This window comes from Chinchilla lanigera, unplaced genomic scaffold, assembly GCF_000276665.1.
Source record: "Chinchilla lanigera isolate Chin_1 unplaced genomic scaffold, ChiLan1.0 scaffold00105, whole genome shotgun sequence".
Taxonomy (NCBI): Eukaryota; Metazoa; Chordata; class Mammalia; order Rodentia; family Chinchillidae; genus Chinchilla; species Chinchilla lanigera.
In genome coordinates, this window is record NW_004955506.1 from 1,509,474 (window position 1) to 1,535,062 (window position 25,589).

At 56.1% G+C, this 25,589-nt stretch overlaps 3 protein-coding genes across 4 annotated transcripts in view; 2 read left to right on the forward strand and 1 right to left on the reverse strand.

Annotated features, from left to right (window-relative positions):
• Positions 1-3,982, forward strand: part of Nploc4 (NPL4 homolog, ubiquitin recognition factor) — a 62,119-nt gene extending 58,137 nt beyond the window's left edge. The window contains exon 17 of the mRNA XM_005407271.2: positions 1,422-3,982. Within this exon, the coding sequence (XP_005407328.1) occupies positions 1,422-1,579 (158 nt within the window). The 3' untranslated portion in view covers positions 1,580-3,982. The remainder of the gene's footprint in view (positions 1-1,421) is intronic.
• A 2,452-nt stretch (positions 3,983-6,434) lies between these two features.
• On the forward strand, positions 6,435-16,187 carry Faap100 (Fanconi anemia core complex associated protein 100). 2 transcript variants are annotated; one of them, XM_005407273.2, is made up of 10 exons: positions 6,442-6,689; positions 6,813-6,931; positions 7,705-8,666; positions 9,774-9,930; positions 10,233-11,005; positions 11,767-11,903; positions 12,842-12,958; positions 14,857-14,943; positions 15,221-15,356; positions 15,599-16,187. In XM_005407273.2, exons 1-9 carry the CDS (start codon positions 6,525-6,527, stop codon positions 15,350-15,352), a joined length of 2,649 nt encoding a protein of 882 aa, XP_005407330.1. In that variant the 5' UTR covers positions 6,442-6,524; the 3' UTR covers positions 15,353-15,356; positions 15,599-16,187. The 2 variants fall into 2 exon arrangements, 1 of the variants encoding a protein (XP_005407330.1); XR_264322.2 differs by lacking the exons at positions 12,842-12,958; positions 14,857-14,943; positions 15,221-15,356; positions 15,599-16,187 and having other exon boundaries at positions 6,435-6,689; positions 10,233-11,258; positions 11,767-11,853.
• Positions 16,188-17,356: 1,169 nt separating this feature from the next.
• On the reverse strand, positions 17,357-24,302 carry Fscn2 (fascin actin-bundling protein 2, retinal). The gene is made up of 5 exons (XM_005407276.2): positions 23,477-24,302; positions 19,290-19,446; positions 18,390-18,511; positions 17,834-18,001; positions 17,357-17,731 (listed from the first exon to the last, which is right to left on the reverse strand). The coding sequence occupies exons 1-5, from the start codon at positions 24,300-24,302 to the stop codon at positions 17,526-17,528; spliced, it is 1,479 nt and encodes a 492-aa protein (XP_005407333.1). The 3' UTR covers positions 17,357-17,525.
• Positions 24,303-25,589: the final 1,287 nt, after the last annotated feature.

Genomic DNA, 25,589 nt, shown 5'->3' on the forward strand with positions numbered 1-25,589 from the left:
GGATATTTTAGACAGGATATAGGACTTTGGGATAAAATAAGGAAAAACACTTTCTTTTAAAAATTGGTAAACTAGGGCCGGGATATAGCTCAGCAGCACAGCACTTTCCTGGCAAGTGCAAGGTCCTGAGTTAAATTCCCAGTACCAAAAAATAAATAAAAATTGGTAAACTAGCCCAGTGTGGTGGCATATGCCTGTAATCCCAGCACTCAGGAGGCTGAGGTAGGAGGATCTCCATGAGTTTGAGGACAACCTGGGCTCCATAGTGAGTTCAAGGGCAGCCTGAACTACATAGCGAGACTGTCTTGGGGAAAAAAAATGGTAAATTAGATTATTAAAAATGAAACATACTTGTTCATCCAAGGGTGCTGTCAGAAACTTCAAAAGGCTCAGGCAAGGAGACAGTACTTGCAGTGCATACATATGATAAAGGCCTCCCATCCAAAATGCATTGACAAGCCATAATCAAATAGGGCTTTAAGGAAAAGCCAACCAAAGGATTACTGGGTGTGGGTGTGGTGGCCATTGCCTGTACTCCCAGCACTTTGAAGCTGAGGCAGGAGAATTACAAATTTGATGGAAGCCTGGGTTACAATGTCAGTTCAAGCCCAGCTAAACTATATACATAGCAAGGAAGAAAAAAACCAAACAGGTTGGCATGGTGGCACATACCTATAATTCCAGCATTGTGTCTCAAAAAATAATAATAGTATGAATTCCCTGGGTTCAGTTCCCAGTACTACACACACCAAAAGAAAAAAGAGAAAGGCAAGCCTTAGACATTTCACAGAAGGAGATAGAGGAATGATTGGTGTCATGAGTCTTCAGGGAAATACAGTTTAGAGCACCGCCAGGTGCTGCTGGATGTGGAACAGCGAGGGCCCATAGCTACCCGCTCCCACGAGTTCTTCAGGAACTTTGAGGGGCTGGAGATTTAGCTCAGCGGCATAGCACCTGCCTGGCAAGCGCAAGGTTGTGAGTTCGAGTCCTGGTACCGGAAAAAGAAAACCAAAACCAAAAACAAAACAAAAAAAGAGAACTTCGACATGCTTTAGCCTGTGACCCGGCAGTCCCGCCCCTGGGCTCTCACTGGAAGCAGTAAAGTCATGGGCCCACAAAAAGCTTATTCAAGAATGCTCTTGGCAGCTTTGTCCTAATAGCCCAAAAAGCTGCTACTGGGGAAACCACTCAGTGTCTACCCAGAGCAGTATCACGACTCAGCCAGAGGAGTGCTCCTGAGCCACAGGGAGCTGCACATGCAGGGGTGGTGCTTGCTGCTGGAGGCCGTCATGGTTGATTCAGACAACAGGTTTGGTGTGAGCAGTGAGTATTCTTATGCTGCCTCTGCCCATGCCACGGTGCTCTCAAGCAAGAGTCTTCTGCACAGGTGATGAGAACTCACTTTTCTTCCTCTCCTACAGGCACTGTTGGTGTGCAGCTCCCAGGCCTCCATGAGTACGGCGCTGTTGGAGGCTCCACACATGCTGCCACTGCCACCATGTGGGCCTGTCAGCACTGCACCTTCATGAACCAACCCGGCACAGGTCACTGCGAGATGTGCAGCCTTCCCAGGACCTAGGGCTCCGGCCCTCTGCTGGGTGGACTGGGCTAGCCCAGCCCTCTGAAGCCAGGAGTGTGATGTGTCCCCTGTGTGGCCGAAGCCAGCAGCCCTGCAGGGGCAGGACCAGCTGCCCTGGTGTCTTGGACCCACCAAAGCTTCTCAGCTCCAATCCTGGAGAGGTGGCTCTGGCAGGTGTGCTGGGCCTGAATCCAGCCAGCCTTCCAACTGGAAATGCCAAGCAGCCCTGCCCAGGAATACCCTACACGCCTTGCGCAGTGCACAACCCCACCGTAGTGGAAGGATCAGGCACCTCCACATTATCACCTGGGGTGGGGGTGCAGGGAGGGTGATGGCTGCCACCAGCTTTCCTTTCCCCTCTTTTCAGTGTTTTTTGTTCTTCATCCCTACCCTGTGTGGTTGGGAACTCTTGGCTGCCTCTGTTCTGTTGCTCTGGGGTAGAGGCCCCTGTCCAAGCGGGCCATGTCCCTCCCATGTGAGTGGCTGCTGTCTGGTGGGAACACATGTGGCCAGGCCACACCCTCCTTGGCTTGACCTGCAAATTAGCGGGCTGCCTTCCTTTCTCTCACCTAGCAACCAGGTGAGATTTTAAAGTCTGCATTGGTTGTAATAATCAGTACTTTGTGCCCCAGAAGACTTTTATTTATTGTTTTAAGATAAAACTGCACAAAAGGGGAGGGAGAGATACTAGACTGTTGTTCTCTTCCCTTTTTTAGTGCAGTCCTTCTGGGTGTTCAGGGTGGTGAGTAAACAGGGGCACTGTCAGTTCGCCTCGCAAACCTCAGTGCCTGAGACTTTTCTACCAAGCCACACAGCTGTGGCAGCTGATGATGTGGGTGGCTGAGCAAGAATAGAGTCGTGGCCTTCACCTGGCAGGCAACCCCTCCAGACAGCTGGGATGGGTGAGCTGTGGGGCCCTGGTCCTCTCTCCCCAACACTGTTCCTCTCCCCATGGCCTCTTTGTGCTGTGTCTATTGAAATGGGCTTTGAGGGCCTGGGGATATAGCTCAGTGGCAGAGTGCCTGCCTGGCAAGTGCAAGGCCCTGAGTTCAATTGCCGGTACCAAAAAAAAAAAAAAAAGAAATGGGCCTTGAAGAGAGGGCCTTGTGAGACCTCTGGGGCTTAGGCAGTTGATACTATGGGAGGTCCACAAATCCAGAACAGGTCCCAGTGGTTATGAGTGTGCCATGTGGCTGTGGTTTGGCCCTTTCCCAGGCGAGCTGTGAGCATTTTAATGCCTCTTTTCCTTAATGAGAGCCAAATCAGCTGTGCTGGCCCTGGAAAAGGCCAGCCCAGTGGTGGACAGTTGGGAAACTGTCACCTTGGAGTAGCAAGCCCATGAAGCACCCCCCAGTCCTTGGTCCTGTAGACAGAAAAACCTGGCCTGCTTGCTGTACCATGGCAGGGGTGTGGCTGGTACCCTAGTCTGCTTGCTGTGGGATCTTGTGAAGGCTGATATTTCATTTGCTCCTGGGGCTATGGGCCTGTTGTGTTTATGTCAGGCCAGGGCTTTTGGAGGGGGTGGTGTCAGAGGAGGTAGAAGGTAGCCAGGCGAGTAGTCTGTCTGCTGGTGTGCTGTGGGGATCATGCCAAGTCAGGTTGTTTGGCCTGCCTCCTGACAGCTAGCTTCCTTGGCTGGGGTTTTGTCCTCCACTGTCTTACCTGGGCCCTAAGATCAGCTGAGATGATTCTATGCTGATTGCTTACCTGTTTCCAAGGCCATTCATCTCCAGCACTGCTGCCCCTTCTAAGCAGGCGCCAGACAGTGCAGACTTCCAGAGACCTTGCTGCCACCACTACTATTGTCTCCTCTTCCCACTCACTCTTGTGTTTATCCACCAAACTCATTTCCTTTCCTCCTCAATCAATATTTTTCTTACTCTGAAGTTCTGGCATCTACATAGTTCTTGTTTTCTTTTGTCTTTTCGCTAAAGAAAAGTGTTGTGATTTCTCTGCTTATGGTTTTGAGTTACTCTTTGTTCAGTAATGCACTTTATTTTATTGTCCAAAGAGAGTCAATCTAATGTTACCAGCTAGGCTGAGCCCTGCCAAGGGTTAGGCCTGAGTGGTCACATCTTACACGGGAGTGGCTCCAGCCCCACCTTACATCCCCTGTGGTCACCCCCGCTCATATCAGCAGGTACCATAGCCCAGAGAGGAGTGCCTGAGCGCACATCTGTCCAGGTGAACCACAGCAGCTGTTGAGATCCCATCCTGGCCCAAAGGTGGAGTCTGGCCCTGCCCACCCAGCCCACCTCTGACAGTCTGCTCCTGGGACATAGGTGCTCCGCTTCAGCTCTGCTTTGGGCTCACAGGTGTGTGTTGGCTGGATTTGGACTAGCATTACCTTGACCCCAGCCTTGCAGTGGAACCTAATAAAAAGCGCCTGAAGCGACTGCCCCACTCCCAGCGTGTCATTCCTATTGACTGAACTGATCTCCACAGGTCACGTCTGGCATCTGCTCTCTGTGGGGCAATTTGGTAACTTTATGCCCCAAGATGTCCTTGTCTTCTGGTGATGTGCTTTGGCCATGTCAGAGTGCTCCCCACTCCACTGAGTCTGCACAGGATCCTGGGTATTGTATTTCCAGGTTCATACCTGAGTGGAAGGGAGAGCAATCTGGCCTCCCTGAGATGTCTCTACTGCCTCTTCCCAGTCTGATGGCCATGTAGCCCCTTCCCTGGGTCTCTGCATCTTGCTCAGGTGCACACAGCCAGGCAGCAAGTGAAAGATAAAAAGTCCAGGAAGCCCCAGATGGCACAAGTGCCACAGAGATGACTGCCTTCCCTGTAGATAGCCAGGGGTTCCTCTAGGGCCCTCCCTTTGACGTTGGTGCCAGCCCTACACTCAGACCAGCTGACTCACTGCTCCCTGGAATAACACTAAAAAACACCAGCTTGAGTCTGAAAGAGCCTCTGCAGTGAGGCAAGGCAATGGCCAGCAACAAAAATGGGCCTGGGCTTTGGGGCAGTGGGCTCTTCAGGATCTCCTGTATGTGTCTTGCACATGGGGCATGGCAGCTGTGTGTGCAGGTGACTCATTCCCCAAAGCCCAAGTTGTATTTCTGCAGGTAACCTACCAGCCAGCCCCATCATCACTCAGGGCCTGTAAAGAAAACTGTAATGGAAGTCCATGGCAGTTGTCCTGGCTGCTATGGGTGATAAGGTTCTGGGACAATGCATTTTTTCAAGAAATCATTCAAGCCATGATTGGATGTAGAACTGGGGTCCACTGTGCCCCAGGTCTCCATTCCAGACCTGCATGCTTCTCTGCTGGGTTTTTACATCCCTGGTGTAACCTGCAGCTTCCAACACATTCCATGGTTTCCCTCCAGCATGATCTATAAGTGTTTGGCTCCTTAGGGGCATGGTAGTGCCTCCCAACTTGGCATAGACATCATTGACCAGGGCACACTCTGCAGTCTCACTACCTCCCTCCTAGTAGTGTGTGCACCTTCCACTCCTATAGGTTACCTCCTCCCAGGAGAGCCTGGGCTGAGGACAGCCTTGAGCTCTTTTTGTATTTAATTCACCCCAGCTGTCCAGTGCTCACTCCCTCCTTGATTAAGATGTTCACTGTCATAAATCCTCAAATCATAGTAAGGGGCTAGATGGGGACCAGAGCTGAGGCAGGTTAGAATGACCCACAGCAGGGTCTTCCCCGATCAGCTAGTCCCCTACCTCCACTCCCCCACCTGGGCCCTTTCTGTGGGATAGCTTTATTGTGCTTTCCACCATATTGGAGGCTGTCCTGGGTGGACTGTGTGTGCATGGGTGACCCATCTAGGCGAATCTGGTTAAAATTGGTGCTCAAATCAACTGAGGATGCATGTGTGACATGCTAAGAAAGATGGCTTCATCCCTCTTGCCCCCTGCTCCAGTCAAAATGCTTTCAGAGCAGCCCAGCAGGGCAGAGTGAGCCAAAGGGCCACACTGGCATTGTCAGCGCCAGGATCTGCGCAGTAGTGGCTGGCTCACCCAAGCCTCAACATGAGGCTGGGGTCCTGCAATTAGTTGTTTTGTCAGGTACACAAGGACTCGGGAAATTCTAGGGCTGACCCCTCACACCTGGCCACGTCTCAGATGCCTCCTTTAGTCCTGGGTATCTGGCCTCCGAACTTTTCAGATGCATGTTTCCTTTTCCCTTTTAAGAGATGGAGTCTTACTAGGCATAGTGGCGCACGCCGGTAATCTGAGGTACAGGAGAGGCTGAGATAGGAGAACTGCAAGTTTGAGGCCAGCCTGAGCAGTTTAAAAGTAGCTCAGCGGTAGAGTCCTTGCCTAGCATGTGCAAAACTCAGTTTGACTCCGGTACCACTACCACCACCACCGAAAGAAAATAGGATGGTGGATCTTGCTTTGTTGGCCTGGCTGTCGCTGAAAGTGGGTTCAAGTGTTTCTCCCGCCTCGGGGGCACTTAAGATGGAGTTACCAAAGAAGTGGGAGGTCCTTGGTCTTTGACTTAGGGACGTTCCGGGCCCCCTGGTTGTGGCCTCCTGAAGCAAGTGGAGAGTCCCCAGGAGGTGGGGTAAGGTATCGCTGTGTCCATTCGTTTGTCGCTGGGTCGTGGCCTGTATGTGGGTGAACACCAACTTCTCAGCGGCCGCACTGGGCGCGAACGCCTAAGTCGGCCCCAGCCCCGCCCCTAGGCCTGGGCAGGCCCCGCCTCTGTCCGAGCCGGCTCGGCCCGCCTGAACCTCAGCCCGCACCAGGCCAGTCTATGCCGGCCCAGTCTCCACCCCTAGGTCCCCAGGCCCCGCCCTGCCCGAGCCACCCGCCCCGCCCCGCCCCCAGTTTGGCCCGCCTACGCTACAGCCCTCGCACCAGGCCGGCCAACGGGCTGGCCCCGCCCACGCAGCGCCGCTTTACGGCGAAGGCCGCGCCTTGCCGTGGGCAGCCGTAAAGTGCCGGAGGCGGTGCCGCCCCCGCCGGGTTCCCCCGCACCATGGCTGGCACCGAGCCGCGCGTCCACTATCTGGCGGGCTTCTCCTGTCCGCTCGGAGGCCTAGCAGCGGGCAAACCCCGCGTGCTGTGCCACGAGGAGGAGGTTTTCCTTTCCACAGGCAGCGAGTTCGTCTACGTGTACGACCAGGAGGGCGGGCTGCTGACCGTGAGCACCGGGCGGCGGGCGGCGGGCGACGGGCGGCGGGCGGCTGGCGGGGGGCGGCGCTTTCCATGGTGAGACCCCGGACTTCGTAAGCGACTGGCCTGATCCGGCTCTCCTGACGTCCAGGCGGTGTACCAGTTCCCCGACCAGGTGTGGCACCTGCAGCTCCTAGCCCTTCGCAGAGCGCTCTACGTTCTTTGCGCCCGGAGGGGCATCTACTGTCTGTCATTGGAGTCCCGGACAAGGTGAGGGATGAGCGTGACTCGCGCGTCCTCAGTCCGCTCGGGATGCCTTGTCCTCTGTAAGGCCAGCGTGGCCTGCACAGAGTCGACTTCCTCACCTAATCCAGGAGATGTGCACGTGGTTTGCCTCTGGATTTGTTCCGAGTTATGGTCCTGCATCACAGCATTAGGAATGGAGGGGCTGCACTCCCTGGCACGATGTACCAGGTGTTCTTCAAGAGTCTCCTGCTGGCAGAGAGTTTTTCTCAAGTGGGGCTCAGATGGTCACGTCTGAACTAGGGGAGCAGACCTGCTCCTGGCATGATGGGCGGGTTCCCTCAGGCAAGCCCCTGGGAGGTGAGTCTCCTGGAGTGGGAGCTGCACTTCGTAGTGTGAGCTGTGTCTGGTGCTGCTGGTATGTGATGTAGAGAGGCAGTGTGTGCAGCTTGAAAACAAAGCCTACAGTTTGAGAAGAATCATGTATCTGAGCCCCTGTATCCTGCTGGGTCTGAGCAGCCCACAGGGCCGGTGGGAATCTGTATGGCAGGTGGTCTGCCAAGAGTCTGACAGTCTTTTTTGAGGGGCAGGGGGTATCAGGAATCGAACTCAGGACCTCACACTTGCCAGGCAGGTACTGCGCCACTAGGCTAAATCCCGGCCCGCTAGGCTGACAGTCTTGTGGTTCCCTCCAGAGCACCCCCTGTGGTAACCGCTGTGTAGCCTGCTCTGAGGCAGGTTATTGTGAACAGGTGTGCAGTCTGCCTCACCTAGTCCTAACTTTGGTTCCATTGTTCCAGAGGGTCTTCAAGCCAGACAAGTGAGGACAAGGACAGTGAAATCTCTTCCCCAGTGATCACTGTGGACCCAGAGGCCTGCGTCCTCCCACATACCACACTCTGTGCATTCACTGTGCATGATGATGTCCTCGTGGCCCTGGTGCAGAGCCCCGCCCAGTGGAAGATGCAACTGTTCGAGCGACCTTGTCCAGGGGAGGATTGCTGGCCAGGAGGCCTGGTTGGTGAGGTGGAGTTATCTGCCACCATGCCACCAGTTGGGGCCCCAGGGAAGCTGACAGCCCCCTGCTTCCTGCCAGTGCTGTGCTGTGTGTCACCACCAGGCTCCAGGGTGCCCCGTGGCCATCCCCAGGGTTGTGGGGGCTTCATGTTGGAGGAGGCTCTCTTTGGGCTACTCTTTGGAGCAGATGCCACCCTCTTGGAGTCACCTGTGATCCTCTGTGGTCTCCCTGATGGGCAGCTCTGCTGTGTGGTCTTGAAAGCTTTGGTCACCTCTAGGTCAGCCCCAGGTGACCCAAAGGCCCTTGTCAAGATCCTCCATCACCTAGAGGAGCCCGTTGTCTTCATTGGGGCCTTGAAGACAGAGCCTCAGGCTGAGGAGGCTGTGGAGAGTATGCTGCCCTGTGAGGACGTGTACTCAGACTGCTTGGTGGCCCTTGGTCACCATGGCCGAGCATTGGCCATCAAGGCTAGCTGGAATAAGTCAGGCAGTCTGGTACCAGAGCTTCGAGAGTACCTCCTCCCAGGGCCTGTGCTCTGTGCTGCCTGCAGTGGGGGCAGCCGCCTGTACCACAGCACCCCTTCGGATCTCTGCGTGGTAGACCTGGCTCTAGGAGGTACCCCCTTGAACCTGGAGCAGCCACAGCCTGACGGAGCCCCTGGAGGCCTTCCCCCGTTGCTGTGCCCAGCCAGCTTGAGCATCTGTAGCGTCCTTACTCTCTCCGTGTTATCTAGGACACCTGCAGGTATGTCTGCTGGTTTCTTCTGATTTTCAAACTAAAAGGTATAGGTTTGTCCTCACTGGGTACAGCCTACTTTTCACTCACTCATGTCTCAGGGTCAGGGGGCAACAGTGTGCATGCCTGCCCTGGGCTCAGGATAAGTATGGCATTCTGCCTCGGTGGACTCTGGCCCCTCACTTGAGTGGCAGCTCAGCATGTTGCCCCTGGTGACCAGCACAAGTGTGTCTGCCTCAACCTATCTCAAATCAGTTCTGGTCAAACCTTTATATGACTCCTGAGGGTTGAGATGTACCTGCTTCAGCCACTGTATGGCTGCTTATGAGCCACTCTGGGCCAAAGGAAGATGGTGTCATGGCATTCTCAAATCAGACAGGATGTGTTTACCCAGTGTTGGGATGTGAGGAAGGCCACCACCTTCTCCCCAGTGCATTTTCCCATTAGGAAGGTTGTGAGTATACTGATAAATCTTGCCATGGAAGATACTGTGAAAGAAATGGTTTGAAAGGAGACCCTCAGGGAAATGGGGTGGGGGGTGGACATGGCCAGAGATGGAGGCACCTGTGAGATGACTGGCCTCAGCTGCTTAGCCACCCATCTTGGCAGGGTTCACAGCCAAAGTGGTGCTACGGTGGCTGGAGACAGGCAGACTCACAGCAGAAGTAGCCTTTGTCTTTGGGTGCTCCCTGGCAGTCCAGCTGCACAGAAGAGAGCAGATAGATGCTATGGATACAGCCAAGCTTCAAGAGGCTCCCAGGGAGGACACAGGATGGGAGGGTAGGCTGGGACCAGAGCACTACAGGAACTTCTCTGGGAGAGTTCAGATAGTCTTGTTCTGTGTGGCCTAGTGAAGGTCAGGCCGTGCTAACAGATATTGTGGCACACAGTATCTTCCCCCCTTTCAGTCTGTCCTGTCCATGGGTCCCAAATGCCACCTTGGTGCCACTGCTGCTGTACCAAAGTCCCATCTCAGGAAGGCCCTTCAGAATGTGAGAGATGGACCTTTTTCTCCCTTAAACATTGCCATGGGCCTCTGTTAGTCCGAGAGCCTGGGGTAAACTGCTGAGTGTCACAGCAGCTGCTCCCTTGCCTGCTGACTTTGATGTCTATCAGGTGGCACTGAGCTCCTGGCCCTGTCTGCCAAAGGCCGCCTGATGACCTGCCGGCTAGACCTGAACTCTGAGATGCCTGGTCCCACCAAAATGACTACAGAAAATGCAGGCCAGAAAATCAAGGAGCTACTCTCCGGCATCGGCGATGTCTCTGAGAGGTGAGTGGTGGGCTCCAGCTCTATGCTGCTTCTTGGGTGGTAGTATTCTTGGTGGCCACAGCCCATGTAGCCATTACTCTGCCTCTGGCCCCATCAAAAGTCCACAGGGCTGCATCAGAGGCCTCCAGAAGACAAGAAATCCCCGCTTCTTGGATAGTATTCCCACCCTTTTTCCCTGGCTGGGTCACAGGAGATACCCATGCCCGTTCTGTGACACCACCCTCAGGCTGCCTCCTCAGAGGTCTCTGCACGCTCCACTTGGGTCTCTTTCCTTCCCCGTGTGCCACATCTACTCTTTGCAGAGTGTCCTTTTTGAAGAAAGCTGTTGACCAGCGGAACAAGGCCCTGACAAGCCTCAATGAGGCCATGAACGTGAGCTGTGCCCTACTGTCTAGCCGGGAGGGCGCCCCACCCATCTCATGCACCATCACCACTGCCTGGAGCCGCCTACAGCTGCAAGATGTGCTCATGGCCACCTGTCTGCTGGAGAACAACAGCGACTTCAGCTTGGACCAAGGGTGGACCTTGTGCATCCAGGTTCTCACCAGCTCTTCTGCTTTAGACCTGGATTCTGCCGGTTCAGCTGTCACTTACACCATCCCTGTGGACCGGCTTAGCCCCGGCAGTCAGCGTGAAGTGACACTGCCTCTGGGCCCTAGTGAAAGTGGTGTGCTTGACTTGCCTGTGACCATGTCCTGCACACTCTTCTACAGCCTCAAGGAGGTGGTGGGTAGGGCCCTGGCTCCCTCGGATCCTCTGGAGGACCCCTTTCTGGAGGAACAGCCCCTTGATCTCCTTCCAGAGCAGGAGGGCATCTGTCTGCCCCTGAGCAGGCACACAGTGGACATGCTACAGTGTCTGCGTTTCCCCAACCTGGCCCCACCCCGTGCGCACATACCCTGCCCACTTGGCCCTGCTGCTGACCTGGTGGACACCTTCCTGGAAACATGCCGACCTCCTGGCAGTGAGTCAGCAGGCCCCGAAGCCCTGCGGGCTAAGTACCTCCCCCCATCCACAGCCTCCATCAGAGTGTCGGCAGAGCTGCTCAGGGCTGCCCTGGAGGACAGTCACTCAGGTTGGTGGTGCCAAGTGGCTTCGCTCCGGCTTCAGCCACAAGGCCTGTGGACATGGGTCGTTTCTCCCTCTCCCAGTGGTTCCTGGGGCAGCTGTGGGCCTGCAGCCCTCCAAGCTCTGCTGCATCCTGGTCGCTGTTGGAGTCTTGTCTTGCGTTGTCCTGCCACCACGTTTTTCTTTTAAGTTGTGTTTCTTAAAAACGGTGGAAGCATGACCTAAACGCAGAAGCAGACGTGTCACCAGGGAACGGCCTGGTGAGTTTTACAAGGCCAGCACCTGGGTAGCTGCTCCTAGGGGCCGCAGGACCATTGGGATCATCTCTGAGCTCCATGCCTGCTGTGTCAGGTTCCTGCTCCCGCTGTGTGTGTGAGGCCCTTTGTGTTGTGTAACGTGGCGGTCTTGTACCAGGATGGTGTTCTTTTGTCAGTGTTACTATGTGTTGTCAGTAGATGTTGGACAGTTTCTGGGTTTGTGCACAGGGTGGTGACCATGGCCACCCCCATAGGGCACCCGTGTGTGTTCCTGCCATAGTGGAACTGTCTCTCAGGACTGGCTGCCTACATGCTGGCAGGGCCTCCAGAGAGTGCAGGCACAGTTTTTCCCTGCTGCCCCATTGGGAACACCTTCCCTTCCTCCTGGCTAGCCCACCCAGCTACCTGTTTGGGGTGGGGCCCTCAGGTAAAGTGGAAGGGCACATCAGGTGGCCACCATATGCTATTTAGTAAGACCAGCCCAGTCTCCTGCCCCCTTTCTCCTGGACAGGTGTTTCCCTGTGCAGTGCCACCCTGCAGTGGCTCCTCGCAGAGAATGCTGCCGTGGATATCGTGAGGGCCCAAGCACTATCTTCCGTTCAGGGCGTGGCCCCAGATGGCACTGACGTCCACCTCATCATCCACGAGGCAAGCAGGGGCACAGCTCACTTGGCCATGGGGAAGCTGGCCTCCCAACCAGCTGTTCTGAGGCCATCCCTAGACTAGTGGTGCTGGGCGGCTCTAGAGGAATCTGACCAGGGCTGACCCCATAGCTCAGGTTCCTGTGAGGTCCCTCCTCACCCAAGGGTCCCCTTCCCTTATGCACTGCTGCCGTGCTGTTGGACAGCTGCCTGTGCCCTAGGAGCGGCTAACATACTTGTCCCTCTGAGGAGCTAAAGTGGATCTGCCAGGCCCCAGCATGTCCCTCTCATATACTGTTCTTGGGACAGACTCTCATGTCCCATTGTCAGAGACTTGCAGAGCAGTCCCGGCTGCCAGGATACCACTGTCCCCGAGGATGGTGGACATGATCCTCTTGGAATTAAGCCATGTCACTCATGTACCTTGGCCCCGCTGCCTACTGCACAGCCCACCAGCCAGACTGAGGCTGGGCCACTATCAGGTGGGAGGCATCTCTGGGTCATGTGGCTGGGTCTGGCGGTGACGCGGTTGGTAGAAGTGATGCCGGCCATAGGGGTGCCGTGTGTAGAGAGCAGGCCAAGGCTTCTTGGCTTGTGGCCTGTCAACAGGCAGTCAAGAGTTCCTGGAGGCTGGCCCTCTTGACGGGTCCACATCTGAGTTCACTCGATGGCCTGACCCTGCTGCCAGGTGGGCCATGGCATGCAGCGTAGGGTGGGGCAGCCTTTGAGAAGATTCCCTGGCCCTGTGTCTTGAGGGTCTCCCTTTGTGTCTGTGTCCAGAGAGCAAGTTTCTTGCCAAGGGCTCTTGGCAAGTTGTCCAGGCCAGGGCCTTTTGCCCCAAGCTCTGGCTGCCTGCAGGATACTGAGGGGCATCCCAGGCCAGGAGTTGGGGCTCCCTTGAGGGGTGAGGCAGGGACTGCCAGCGAGGACTTGTGTGTGTTACAGGTGGCCATGAATGACCTATGCTTGGCAGGGCCCATCCAGGCTGTAGAGATCCAGGTGGAGAGCTCCTCTCTGGCTGACATGTGCAGGGCACACCATGCCATTGTTGGGCGCATGCAGGTATGGCAGCTGTTGGGGCCCGGGTGGGAAAGAGGCTGTGAGGGTTATGGGCTGCTTTGAGGATTGCACAGCTGCAGGCAGAATGGCCTGCAAGGGGTCAGAGGAGGAGGCATTGTGTGGACAACTGTGAGGTGTTGAGGAGCTCTCTCCAGCAGGGAGATACTACCTTCCAGATGTGCCCCTGGCTCCCAGTCTCCCCTGTCCAAGGCCTGCTTGAGCCCATGTGGTGATGGATTTCCACTTCCTTATGCCAAGTCAGCCTGAGGTCCCACGTGCCCTGACTGAGCAGGGGCTAGACAAAGTGGCCAGGCCTGGGTGTGGATTACTGGTGGGGTGCCTGTCTGCCTGCCTGCTCTGAGCACGGTGACTGGCCCTGGGGGTTTCCTAGAGCAGGACCAAGCCACGATGGTGCTGTACCCAGGTCCTGCTGGAGCCCGTGCTTCCAGGTCTGGGAAGTTCCTGTGTTCAAGTCAGTCTGACTGGTGCTCAGAGCAGGGTAGCCTCTGTCCACAGCCTGAGGTCCATTGCTCCACCTGCTGTGGCCATGGCACAGCCTCGGCCCCTGAAGCGGGTCTATAAGTTCCACTCCTAGCCAGTTTGGCACTGGGCTCTCAGCTCCAGCTCTATCGGCCTTATTTGGAGCTTGTCACCCTGCACTCTGGCTGCTCTGACCTGGCAGCTTCTGGGCCCCACAGTGTCCCAAGCCGGGTCACGAATGGAGGCCCTACCTAGGCCAGGCAGGTACTGTTAGCTCCGTTCAGAGCTCAGAAGGTTAGCTTGATTCTGGTTGATGTCATGCCACGACCCTACCATGACCCTGCAGCACATCCTATGAAGTGCTCATGGCACAGCATTGATTTCATTCCTGGACACAGGGTCCAAGCCTGATACTATGAGCTGGCAGGGTGGTGTCCAGGGCAGTGTGTGCCACATGTCAGAGGTAGTTCCATGCACAGGGCCAGCCAGTCCCCAAGAAAGTTCTGTCACCTGTGACCAGATCTTTCTTATAGGGACAACCTTGTTGGGATAGGTCCACCCTAATGGCCTCATCTTGGCCATCTACAAAGCCCCTCTTTCTACATACAGTTGGGTTTAGGGGTATTGAGGTTAGGACTCCCACATATGAATTGGGTCTGACAGTCACACACTGCAGCTGCTCTGTGGTTGGGAATCAGCATGATTGGTGACACCAGCATATACTGTGTGTGAGCATGGCCTAGATGGGCAGCTTCCACTGTGAGAAAGCCCTTCCTGGAGTTCCAAGCAGGCAGCTCATGCTTGGATGGCAGCTTTACTCCAGAGGGCCTTGTCATCCCTAGAAAGCTGCCAGGGGCCTTTGGTATTTGGGAAACCAGGCTGCCTTCAGGAAGAAGGAGCAGGCGGCTCGCCCTGTGCAGGCCTGCTGTGTAGACAAGCAGGTGGGCTGGATGGGCCCTTCAGCTTGTCTGAGCTGAGGACAGAGTGGGCAGTGGGGAGGTTTGGATGTGAGCAGGGGAAGGGCTAGGATTAGTAGAAGGGTTAGTTACAAGTAACTCCAGGGAGCACTGGGGATTTAGCTCAGGGCTGGGGATTTAGCTCAGCGGCATAGTGCCTGCCTGGCAAGTGCAAGGTCGTGAGTTCGATTCCCGGTACCGGGGAAAAAAAAAAAAAAAACCAACCAAACAAACAAACAAAAAACAAGTAACTCCAGGGGGCCCCTGGGCAGGACCTAGGAGCATGCTTGAGGTGTGTGACCCAGTCTCTGGTCAGGGAGGCAGATAAAAGGCTTGGGGCAGATAAGAGGAGGTGTCACTTGCTCTGCACATTGTGAGGACAGGGCCTCCAGATGCAGGCTCCCACCTCAGGGTGCAGTGGGAAGTACCCTCTCTAGCACCCCCACAAACCCCTGTGTCCCCCAGACAATGGTCATGGAGCAGGCTGCCCGGGGCTCCAGCCCACCTGACCTCCGTGTACAGTATCTCCGCCAGATCCACGCCAACCATGAGGTGAGTGTTCCCATCTGGGCACCTGCACACAGTTGCTGAAAAGACACCCAGCCAGCCAGGGCTGGCCTGCCTTCAGGGGAGTAGCTTGGTTCCTGGGCAGGAGCAGAGTGGGTAGGGTCATAGCTGTTTCCTGTCTCTTGCCCCATCTGTTCTTCCAGCCAGACCCACCTGGCTGCATGTCCCATGTTTGAGGTCATAGCCCAGTGTTCCTCCTTGGACCTTCCAAGTATGGGGACATCCCCAGAGAGGTGCAGGGTCTGAACTGTGTTGCCTACAGGCGCTGCTGCGTGAGGTGCAGAGCCTGCGTGACCGGCTGTGCACTGAGGATGAAGCTGGCTCCTGTGCCACGGCCCAGCGGCTCCTCCAGGTGTACAAGCAGCTGCGTAGCCCCAGCCTCGTCCTGCTGTGAGCAGGTGGGTCCTGGCCTCTGTCAGTCCACACTGATAAACCAGGGCTTTTGTGGTTTTACAGAGAAAAATTTAGAAACAAGAGGCTGTGCTCTTGGCTCCTTGCTCAAGAGGAACATGGCTGGGCCAGAGCCACATGGGGCCACAGAAGGCACAGGGAGGGCTGGAGGAGATAGGCCTCAGGTGTATCTAGGCCACATCTGGACCCAGGGGCTTGACACCCCTCACTCTTCCCTTCTTCCCCACAGCTGCCATACCGCGCCTCGTCACAGCAGGGTGTTCCTCGCGTGGAGTCCCCGGGCTCATGCACAGCATCCCTCCACTGGACGTTCCAGACCTCAATCAGAACCACTGCTGGCCCAGTGGGAAGGCCATGGAAACACAGGGATTTTGGGATCAGGACTGGGGGTTTGTAACTGTTGTCCCTTGCTGTTCGCACCACATCCCAGGAGCTCCAGCAGCCCCTCTTGGGCTGCCAGGTGGGAAGGTGCTCCCTGCAACCAAAGCACAAAGCCCTGCCAGCACCAGTGCTTCCTGCTGTGCTGAGGAAGGACTGTGGTGCCCTGTGGCCAGAACCTCAGCAGTAAGGTGCCTGCTGCCAGGGCTGCACCCAGCACTGTGCTCTTTTCAGGATCACCTGGGGGTGGGGCCTGTGGCCCAGGCAGCTCAGTGGCCCAGCCGCAGCCTGCCCCCTTGGCCTGGTGCTGTTTTTACTACTAGGGATGACCATGTTCTGAACTCTGCGGCACTGTGTGCCCACTCCTGCTGTGACCTGTCTGTAATGAGTGTATGTGGGCACTGCAAGGTGCTTTACTGACAAGTGACCCTTTTTGTTGAGCTCTAGGTCTCGGCTTATTTTTCCCCCTTTCTACTCTCAGGTGACAACCTGCCCCCTCCCAGGCTTCACAGGACTCCTCACAGAGCTGCGGTATCTGGATGATGGAGCCCTGCCAGCTCCTCATGGCCAGGGGAAAGAGACCTTGCCAGACGGTCTGAGCGAGGGGTCACCCTTGCAGCACCCAGCTACTCTGGGCTGCTCACTGTCCAGGCCAAGGGCCTAGGAGAATAGTCCCACCTGCTTCCCCCGTCCACACCTGAGGGCCACTCTCCTGTCCCCTCCCAAGTGGAAGCCTCTATCTTCAGCCATTGCCCAGTGCTCGTGCCCACATCTTGCTCTGAGCAGCACCAAGCAGGAGAGGGGCTAGAACAGCACACAGGGCGGGCAGAAAGGTGCCCTGTCCTAGGCTGCTGGCTGCTGCACCTTCCTATGCCCTCAGTGGCGATAGCAGACTGCAGGGATCCCAGAGCTGACAGACTTGGGCTGCCTGCGGAGCTCAACTCCCAGACCCTGGCAGGTGTTAGGAGTCAGTGTAGATATCCCAGGGATCCACGATGCCTGCCAGCTTCTCCAGGAACAAGACCGACCCCACCACCACTGTGACAGTGATGACTCCAGAGTTAAGGTGACCACCTGGCTGTACTGGCCCTGGTGGGTGTTCTCCAGGGGCACCTCCTCTGAAGGTTGCCCTTTAAAAGCAGAAATAGTGGAGCAGAGTCACATGGTTCCAGCCGGCTCCAGCACCTCCCTGGCACCTCCCCAGCTCCTTCCTGTGCCAGTTTTAGCTAACACTAGGGGGCGCTGAGGGCCACGGGACAACCTGAGTTCTGTTTCCAAGGTCAACTGTACCCCGTTGGACACTTGCCTCTTGGCCCCTCTGGGGAAACTAAGGGCAGGTCCCTCCTCCGTAAGTAGAAGGGGCAGAAGTTCCCATTGCCTGTCCCCAACCTGGGTTCTGTAGCCCCTTCCTGTTTACTCAGCTAGCCCTGTTTTACCGCCCCCCCCCCAGGTTCTTATCTTCACTGGGTGTCCCCTGTCTTGGGCAACAGACTTACAGCAGGGGACTTCTGCACCCAGGCTTGGAAGGGGCTGCCTGTGGCAGGGCAGGGAGCTCCTATTTCAGAAAGGAGCTCTAGGCCAGGCGAGGCAGCCTCTGGAGCAGGGTGGGGAGGGGGCTTTCTCCTTGGGGCTCTCTAGGACAGGGGTCCCAGGACTGAGCCTGCAGGGGTTCCCCTCAGCCCCAAGCAGTGCCCAGAGCTTCAGTAGCCTGTGCCATAAACACAGTTTAATTCAGGGCTGGTGGACCCTGTACCCCAAATTGTACTTGGTGCTGGTCCTCAGTACTCCCAGAGTGCCACCCCAGCAGGCACATCGGCGTCAGCGCGCAGCAGTCCTGAAGCCCCACCACGCAGGTACTTGCCGCTTCGGGCTCGGATGGCCAGGCGGCCACGTTCGCGAAACTCAAAGAGGAAGTCCTCAGCGCGCTCACCATCACTGCACACGGTTCCATGGCTGCCTGTGTACCAGAACCCGCCACCACGGCCTGGCGGGGAGCTGGGGGTCGGCGGGGGCCACCATGCATACCATACCTGTACCCCCACTCCCTTATGCATGGCTTACACACCCAACATTCACTCCCGCGCACCTCGAATCTGATAGGCACCATCGCTGAAGCTCAGGTGGAAGACGTCGTACGCCGACCGGTTGGTGTCCAGCTGGTTGGAGCCGCGCCGGTGGCAGACAAAGCCATCCAAGCCACGCAGCACCAGGATGGGCCGGTTGATGAGCTTGAGGACAAACTCCTCATCCTCACCTGTAGGAGAGGGCACCATGGGGACCCGGCTGCCACCTTTCCTGCCCAGATAGCCCAATGGGGTCCCTGAGATAAACCCCAGCCTTGGACTTGAAGGCCCAGTTCTCCCGTTGTCCAGTGTGTGACTTTGGTGAGGGGCCTTGAGCCATGAACTTAGGGATCTCCAAGCATACAAGGAATTAAAGAGAGTCCCATAGTTCCCAGAGGTGCAGTGGAGGAAAGGATAGGTGACCTGGGACCCACATGCTCCCCAGAAGGACTGTCTAGGTGGTAAATGTGACTGTTGTCACAGTGGCAGCAGTTCTAAGGGTGGAAGGAAAGGGGCACTTTGCAGAGGCACTTTGCTGGGGGAGAGCCCGCCCCAGCCCCTAGGAGTCAGAGTGCTCACCCACAAAATCACTGATGGCTGCTAGCTGCCCATTCTTCTTCATGCACACATAGCGCCCATTGCTGGCTTTGAGTGCCACCCGCCGGCCACGCCATTCTACCTCAAACATGGTGTTGGCAGATCTAAGGGGAACAGGGCAAGGTCCCCTCAGAGCAGCAGGAGATGGGGATGCAGGGTTTTGACTTCCCCATCCCCCTCAGGTTCCAGCAGATGAGCCAGGAGCCTTCCCTCCACCAATACCCACCACCATTAAGAGCTGCCCCAATGGGCGTTCTTCCTAGCTGAGCTCTTTAACAGTGGTCCTCACAGTTGAGGTAGTGATGGTGGCCATGATGATGACAGTAATGATGTCAGAAGAGGTAGTGATGAGGATGATGGAGGTAGTAGTAGAGGTGATGATGATAATGGTGGGGGAGATGATGGAGGTAGAAGTGGTAGAGATTGAGATATGATGCTGGTGATGGAGTGATGATAGAGATGGTGGAGGTAATGGAGATGGGGGTGAGGATGATGCTGGTGATGGAGGTGGTGGGGGAGATGATGGAGGTGGTGGTAATAATGGTTGAGGCAGCAATGATGGTAATGGTGGAGATGGCAATGGAAGTGGTGGTAGAGATGATGGAGGTGGTGGTAGAAGTGGAGGTGAGTATGATGCTGGTGATGGTGGAGGTGGTAGAGGTGATGGGGATGGTAGAGGTAGTGATAGAAATGGTGGTAGAGATGAGAGATGATGATAGAGGTGGTGGTAGAGGTGATGGTGGAGATGGTGATGGCAGAGATGGAGGTGAGTATGATGCCGGTGATGGTAGAGAAGGTGAGGGAGGTGTTGATAGAAGCAGTGGTGAAGATGGAGGTGAGTATGATGTCAGTGATGCTGGAGGCAGGGACAGGCACACTCACACTTGCGTGGCTGTGGCCTGAATGCCTCCGTGGGCGACTAGGGTCCAGTAGCCCCCAGTGCTGGAGTAGAAGGTACACTTCTTTGTCTCCTGGTCAATTTGCATCAGGAAGGTCTCGTGGTCCAGCTCCTCGTCCTGATTGGCTGAAACATTGATGCCTGGAGGAAGGATATGGGGAAGTGCCTTATACCTCTTCTGGGAGAGGAGGCATGCTTTGGGGGGACTCCTGAAGCAAAAGGGAGTCAAATCCAGAACTGTCTGAGTTTGATTTGGAAGACACTTCCAAAAGGATCTGGAGGGGGCTGGGGATTTAGCTCAGCATCGCAGCACCTGCCTGGCAAACACAAGGTTGAGTTCGGTTCCTGGTACTGGAAAGAAACCAAAACCAAGCGGGGGGGTTGGGGGGGAAGGATCTGGAAACTGCATCAGGACCATGGGGCACTGGCAGACCCACACATGGCCCCTAAGGGACCCTTGACCTAGCCCTTCCCATATGTAGAGCCAGACCCTTCCGTGCCAGCAAATCCCCACTCTGTTAATCAGCAGGTAATCTGCTTGTTTCTCCTGACCCAGGATTACCCCAGCCTCTATTTATAGCTCCCACCTAAGCTGCTGGTGGACACAACAGGTCTCCGTCTTTTTGCACAGAGAGCCCAGGGGTCAGGCACGCACACCTACGCATGCTCTTGTTCTCTAGGGGAAGCCAAGGGAGGACCACTCTGCTCAGGTCTCTGGCCCAGGTTCCCAGGAAGACAGGAGGGGGCATCCATGCACAGGGCTGAGGGCAGTAGGCAGGTACTGACCTCTGCAGGATCCTCCCTCCTGCAGACATCTCTGTTTCCCTGGCAACTGGCCATTCTAAGCAGTGTGATAAGTTCCATTGCCCCCCCCCCCCGGGTCCAGGGTTCAGGAGTGTCTGGCTAGGGGAAGGGGAGGTGTAGGAAGCAGAGCCCCATAACAGTCTGAGAGTGCATCCTAATTGGTGCTACCAGGGCTTGGGGATGTAGCCCAGTGGCACAAGTGCCTGCTTGGCAAGCACAAGGTCCTGAGATCCCTGGTACCGCAAAAAAACAAAAAACAACAACCCCCCCAAAAAAAACTAATTGGTGCTACTCCTAAAGGAGGCCACAGGCTGGGATCTGCTCCTTTTTATCAGCACCCAAAGGCCTGGCCTCTCAACCCCAACTTCAGAAGCAGTTGATTCGTCCTGTGGAAGGAGTCCAGGTCTTCACCACCACCCTAGCCCCATCATCCCTGCAGCAAATACTGAACTGGGTGAGCAATTTCCAGTCTGAGCCAACAGACTCCAGACCTGTACCTTCATCATGCAGGAGTTGTAAGCAGAGGACATGGAGAATGCAGGCAGTCCTAGATGGTTAGGGCTGTGTGCCATGGCGGAGCCATTGCTTAGAGACAGGGACTTTTGAGCAAAGAGCCTCCTGCAGGGACCAAGCCAGGAGCTTGTCAGAGGACCTTGACTAGATGTGCCCAGTGTCACCATCACATGGCTCCATGGCCACCGCTGCATCTCCCAGGTCGTGAATGCTGTGTCCCCATGTCACCCCACACACTGCTGTGTGCATCTTCTCCTCACAGGCCCGCCTGCTCCTAGGGAACTGACCACGCAGTGGGGAGCATGGAGTCCAGATTGGCCTGGGTAGTACTGACTTATCCCACGCTACAGGGGACTGTTGACCAGGGAGAGAGGATGCTCATCTCAGGCCAAAGAGTATGAAGGGGTATCTACTAGGGTCCAGGGGAGATACTTTCCTACTCTTAAGTAGACATAAGAGCTGACCCTTTTTCCTCTGGATTCTGACTTATCTGAGTATGAAGCCCAGAACTGTAGCAGCCATCTTATGACCACGAGAATGTCAGCCTGAGGTCAGAGCTGACCCGCAACAGTGGCTCAGCAAGGAGCTAAGAACAGAGGCCCTTGATGATCACACAGAGCTGGCAATGGTGCCGGCTAGGCATCCATAATCCAGGGCTTCTAGATGCCCGTTTATAGGAGATAATTGATCTTTTTGTTTTATTTTGCTTTCTTCTTTGAAACAGGGTCTTGTTATGTAGTTCAGGCTGACCTTAAACTCACTAGGCTGACTTCAAACTTGTGGTGATCCTCCTGCCTCCCTGGTACTGGAATTACAGGCCCATGCCACCATGCCTGATTCTTCAGTCTCCTTATTGTTTGAGTCAGTTTGTGGCCAGTCTTCTATTACTGGCAGCAACGAATGCTGGCTGCTATGCTCCCCATCAGTCAGCAGTGCTATACCAGCAAAGGCAGACTGGGTGACAGAGCCAGTAAGTTAACAGCCAGGAGTGGCACATGCCTGTGATCCTAGAATTCAGGAGGCTGAGATAGGAGGATTGCTGCAGTTTTGAAGCCAGACTGAGCTACGTAGTGAGTTCAAGGCCAGCCTGAACTGCGTAGTGAAACCATGTCTCAGAAAGAAAAAAAAAAAAAAAAAAAGAAAAAGGAAAATGTAACAGCTAACCTGAGTCTAGGCACAGACTTCCTAGGCACAGCTAGCACCACCAGCCCTCAACTATCACAAATGTAGGGGCTGCCTGACAGGGCTGACACCAGAGCCCTGCAGTGTGGCCACTCCAGGACACAGCTTGACAGAAGACATGACAGAACCCAGTTCCACATCTCCAGCTTAGCTCCTTGAATCTAGGCTGGCCCCTCCTCCTCCACTTGTGTTTCCTCCAGGACTGAGATGCCACAGCCAGCTTCTTTACATTGTTGTCAAAGTCTGAAACCTCGGGCGGGGGAGGGCCCAGCACCCTCAGCTGCATTGCAAGGATGGGGAGTGCCTGGTGAGGGCAGCCTCTGCTCCTCGGTAAGGGACTCCCCCCAACTAAGGGATGTGTCAGATACGAGGCAGTCAGGAGACCAAGAATCATTCCGTACAGCCATTGTGTCTACACTGACTTCCTCCACATCACCATCATCACTGCAGCTACCACCACCGGCCTTCAACCATCACTGCAGCTGTCACCTCTGTCATCCCCTCTGAGAAGTTACTGCCACTATAACTACCACCTCCACCGCCGTCACGACTTCTCTCCATTCCACCACACCATTGTGATCACTGACACCTGTGCCATGGCCATGAGCACCACTACCATCACTACTGGCACTGGGAATCTCACAGGCTGTCGCTTACAAACACTTCGGTGCCCAACAGTAGCTCCCACAGGAAGCCCTCCTGCCATCACTACCCCACTTAACTGAGAAGTACATAGACCTTGGTCCAGGCCACAAAGTGGTGTGGCTGCACCATAGGATGGTGATGGGAGGGAAGAATTGTAACTGTATTCTCCATCAACTTTGCTGCCTGGCCATGTGCTGGGACAAGTGCTCATGGGTGACTGATCCCTGTTGCTGAGCTACACTGGCCTGAGGACACCCCACTTGCAGGTGCAGGCTGCAGGCATGACTGGGCTCCAGTCTGGGTATTCCTGCCTGCCCTCTACCATCTGGACCAAGATGCGGGTGCCCAGACATGACCTCCCATAGTGCAGGGCAGGGCTTGGTGAGCATATGGGAGCTGGCTTTTGCCTGGTGGCTGCTGGCCTGAGGCAGGGGTGCCTGGCCATTCTAGGACATGTTCTGGGTGCCCAGGTGGGCAATGCCTGTGACTGCTGGCCTGTCTCCTGCAAAGGCAAAAGCAGGCAGATTGTGGATGACAGAGCCAGCAAAAGTAAGTTAGCATCCAGGAGTGTGGCACACGCCCATGATCCCAGAAAGGCTGCTTTGAGACCCTTGCTATCTCATTGGGGACTGCTGTGTTTGTCCTGGGTGATGGGGAGACCCAGGCTGCACCACAGAGACAGAGATGGCACTTTCCTTCGAGAAGCCCAGGGCCCGGACAGGGCTGCCTGCTCCTGTGTCCACCATCCCTGGGACCACATGAGGCTCCCATAGTCAGACACATGGAGGCGCCATCTCCTTGCCCTGCTCTGGCCGGCCCCCACCCTAGTGTCCATCAAAGTCCAGAAAGTCTGGTGGCGAAAGAGAAGGGGTAGAGCTTCCATGGGCTCCTGCCACCTCCCAGCTGTCCTGAGAGGCTAGGAACCCTTCTCTGACGCTGGGCCCCGGCCCCACCTATGCTGTGTGTGTACACACACATCCCATGTGCATGCGCGCCCACACAGAGTCCAGTGGCCTGGACCTCCTACCTTGCCTCACAGAAACGTAGCGGCGGTTGGCGGCCACCAGTACCACCTGTGGGTGACTCTCCTCCAGATCGAAGAGCTCATCCTTGCCAGGCCGTGTGTTGCGGCCGGCCTTGAGTGTGCCTGCAGGTCCCACAGGTGCCAGGTAGCGGCCGTCACAGTCCTTGAAGGCCAGCTTGCCCGCCTTGAATTCCAGTGTGTAGCACGCGTGGGCCTCGGGTTCCCACACCAAGCGGCCATCACTGCGCAGGTAGCGGCTGTCACAGGACCTGAGGCAGTATCGCCGGCTTTGGAAGATGAGAGTGAGCAATGCATCCACACCCCATGGCATGTCCCCATCTGCTGCCATCTCGTCCTCCTGTGGGCACAGGTGCACATAGCGCCGCCGGCTGACACTCAGCAGGTGGGCCTGTGGGTGGATGGCCAGGTGCACAGTCCACAGCTCTGCAGGAGAGATGGCCGTGGCAAAGCAGGATAACCGGTCCTCAGTGCCACCAAAGAAGCGGCCGTGTGGCTCCGACTGCAGCACCCAGCGCCCGTCAGGTTGTGGCAGGACCAAGAAGCGGCAGTCGCGGCCTGGCTGCTCTGCCTCACAGGCCACACGCCCGTCCTCCTCTGCTGACAGGTAGCGGCCCAGATGGCTGCTGCGGAACAGCACTGCCGTGCCCTGCCCGGGGTCAGGCTCCAGCACCCACACCTGCTTCCTCTTGAGGCTGGGAGCTGAGGCATTGACCTTGAAGCCAAAGCTCTCAGCTGTTAGGTAACGGTCAGTGTCATTGACAAGACCAAACTGGATCTTCAGCACCTGGTGCAGGCCATTGGTCGGCATCTTTGGAGCTGGCCAGGACCCTCAGGAGCCTGGGAAGCTCAATCGAGTGCTCACAGTCCTCGAGGCCCTGAGCCCAGGCAGCGTCATGGACCCACCACCTTCTCTGCCACCTCTGATCAGCAGCCTCGGCCACCCAGGCGGCTCTTACATGGCCAGTGGGCAGCAGAGGGCGGGTTGGAGGGAGGATAAGAGACGTGCGGCTTAGGAGCCGCGGCTGCCTTTCATTACCCCCAGCTTGGATTTCAGCTGCTCCTGGAATGCACTGGCCGTGCCTGATGCCCTGCAGGATCACAGAGCAGTGCTGACCACCTTTGCTCCTCAGTGTGGCTGTGCAGGACCCAGGGCTTGGTCCTTACTCTTCACCTGCAGCCGCCCCACCTCTAGCCTCTCTCTTTTTTGCCCTTACCTTGGGCACCCTCAACCCCACAGTTCAGACTCCCAGCCCAGCACCACTCTTTCCCAAGGTAGAAAAAGTCACCCAGTGGAAAACTCACAGCACAGCTGCAACCCGATCACAGCCCTCCACCCTCAGCACCGCCAGATCGTCCGGGGGATCTAGTTACTGCTTCTCTGATTCCCGCTGCCGGCAGCATGCAAGGCCCCCCACCTGGCAGTCTGCAGCCACCACTCCAGCCACACTGCTCCTGCAGCCCCGGGCCTGGCCCTGCCCTCGTTGTGGCCCTGAGCCATGGGCTGGGAAAGAGGCAGGATGGCTGTTGCTGCAATGATAGGGCCAGGACTGGGGATCTTGGACCCTTGACTGAGGCAGGGCATGGCAGTGTATACACTTGCATGCTGGCTGCACTGGTGAATGGCCCAGTTTGGTAACAGTGGGCAAGGGAGACTAATGACTACCTCGAAGGCTGTCATTGCAGAAGTTCACCTGTCAGGTCAGAGGACCAGGGCCTGGCCAGCTTCTGCATGCTGAGTGTAGGTTGGCACCAAGAGGTTGCTCCTCCTCTGCAGTGAGCTCAGTGTGATACCAGACTCAAGCAGCCTTCAGCAGACTTGCCGGGTGGCCTTGGGGACCCAATGACTGCCACTCAGATCACCAGGGCAAGCCAGGTACAATGGTGCATTCCTATGATCTCAGCTATTCAGAAGGCTGAGGCAGGAGGATTGCAAGTTCAGGCCAGCTCAGGCAATTGAGCAAGACCATGTTTTTTTTTTTCTCTTCATGTCCTTTTTTTTTTTAAAAAAAGGACTGAGGTTGTAGTTCAGTGGCAGATCACTTACCTAGCATGCATGAGGCCCTGAGTTCAATTCCCAGTACTGCTAAAAAAATAG

Coding starts and splice junctions, on each gene's coding strand:
- Faap100 (XM_005407273.2), top strand. CDS start 6,525: ATGGCTGGCACCGAGCCGCGCGTCCACTATCTGGCGGGCTTCTCCTGT. Junction 8,667..9,773: donor GTTATCTAGGACACCTGCAG/GTATGTCTGCTG, acceptor GATGTCTATCAG/GTGGCACTGAGCTCCTGGCC. Junction 9,931..10,232: donor ATCGGCGATGTCTCTGAGAG/GTGAGTGGTGGG, acceptor TACTCTTTGCAG/AGTGTCCTTTTTGAAGAAAG.
- Fscn2 (XM_005407276.2), bottom strand. CDS start 24,302: ATGCCGACCAATGGCCTGCACCAGGTGCTGAAGATCCAGTTTGGTCTT. Junction 18,512..19,289: donor CAGGCCACAGCCACGCAAGT/GTGAGTGTGCCT, acceptor TGTTCCCCTTAG/ATCTGCCAACACCATGTTTG. Junction 17,732..17,833: donor TGGTGCCTATCAGATTCGAG/GTGCGCGGGAGT, acceptor GCTCCCCGCCAG/GCCGTGGTGGCGGGTTCTGG.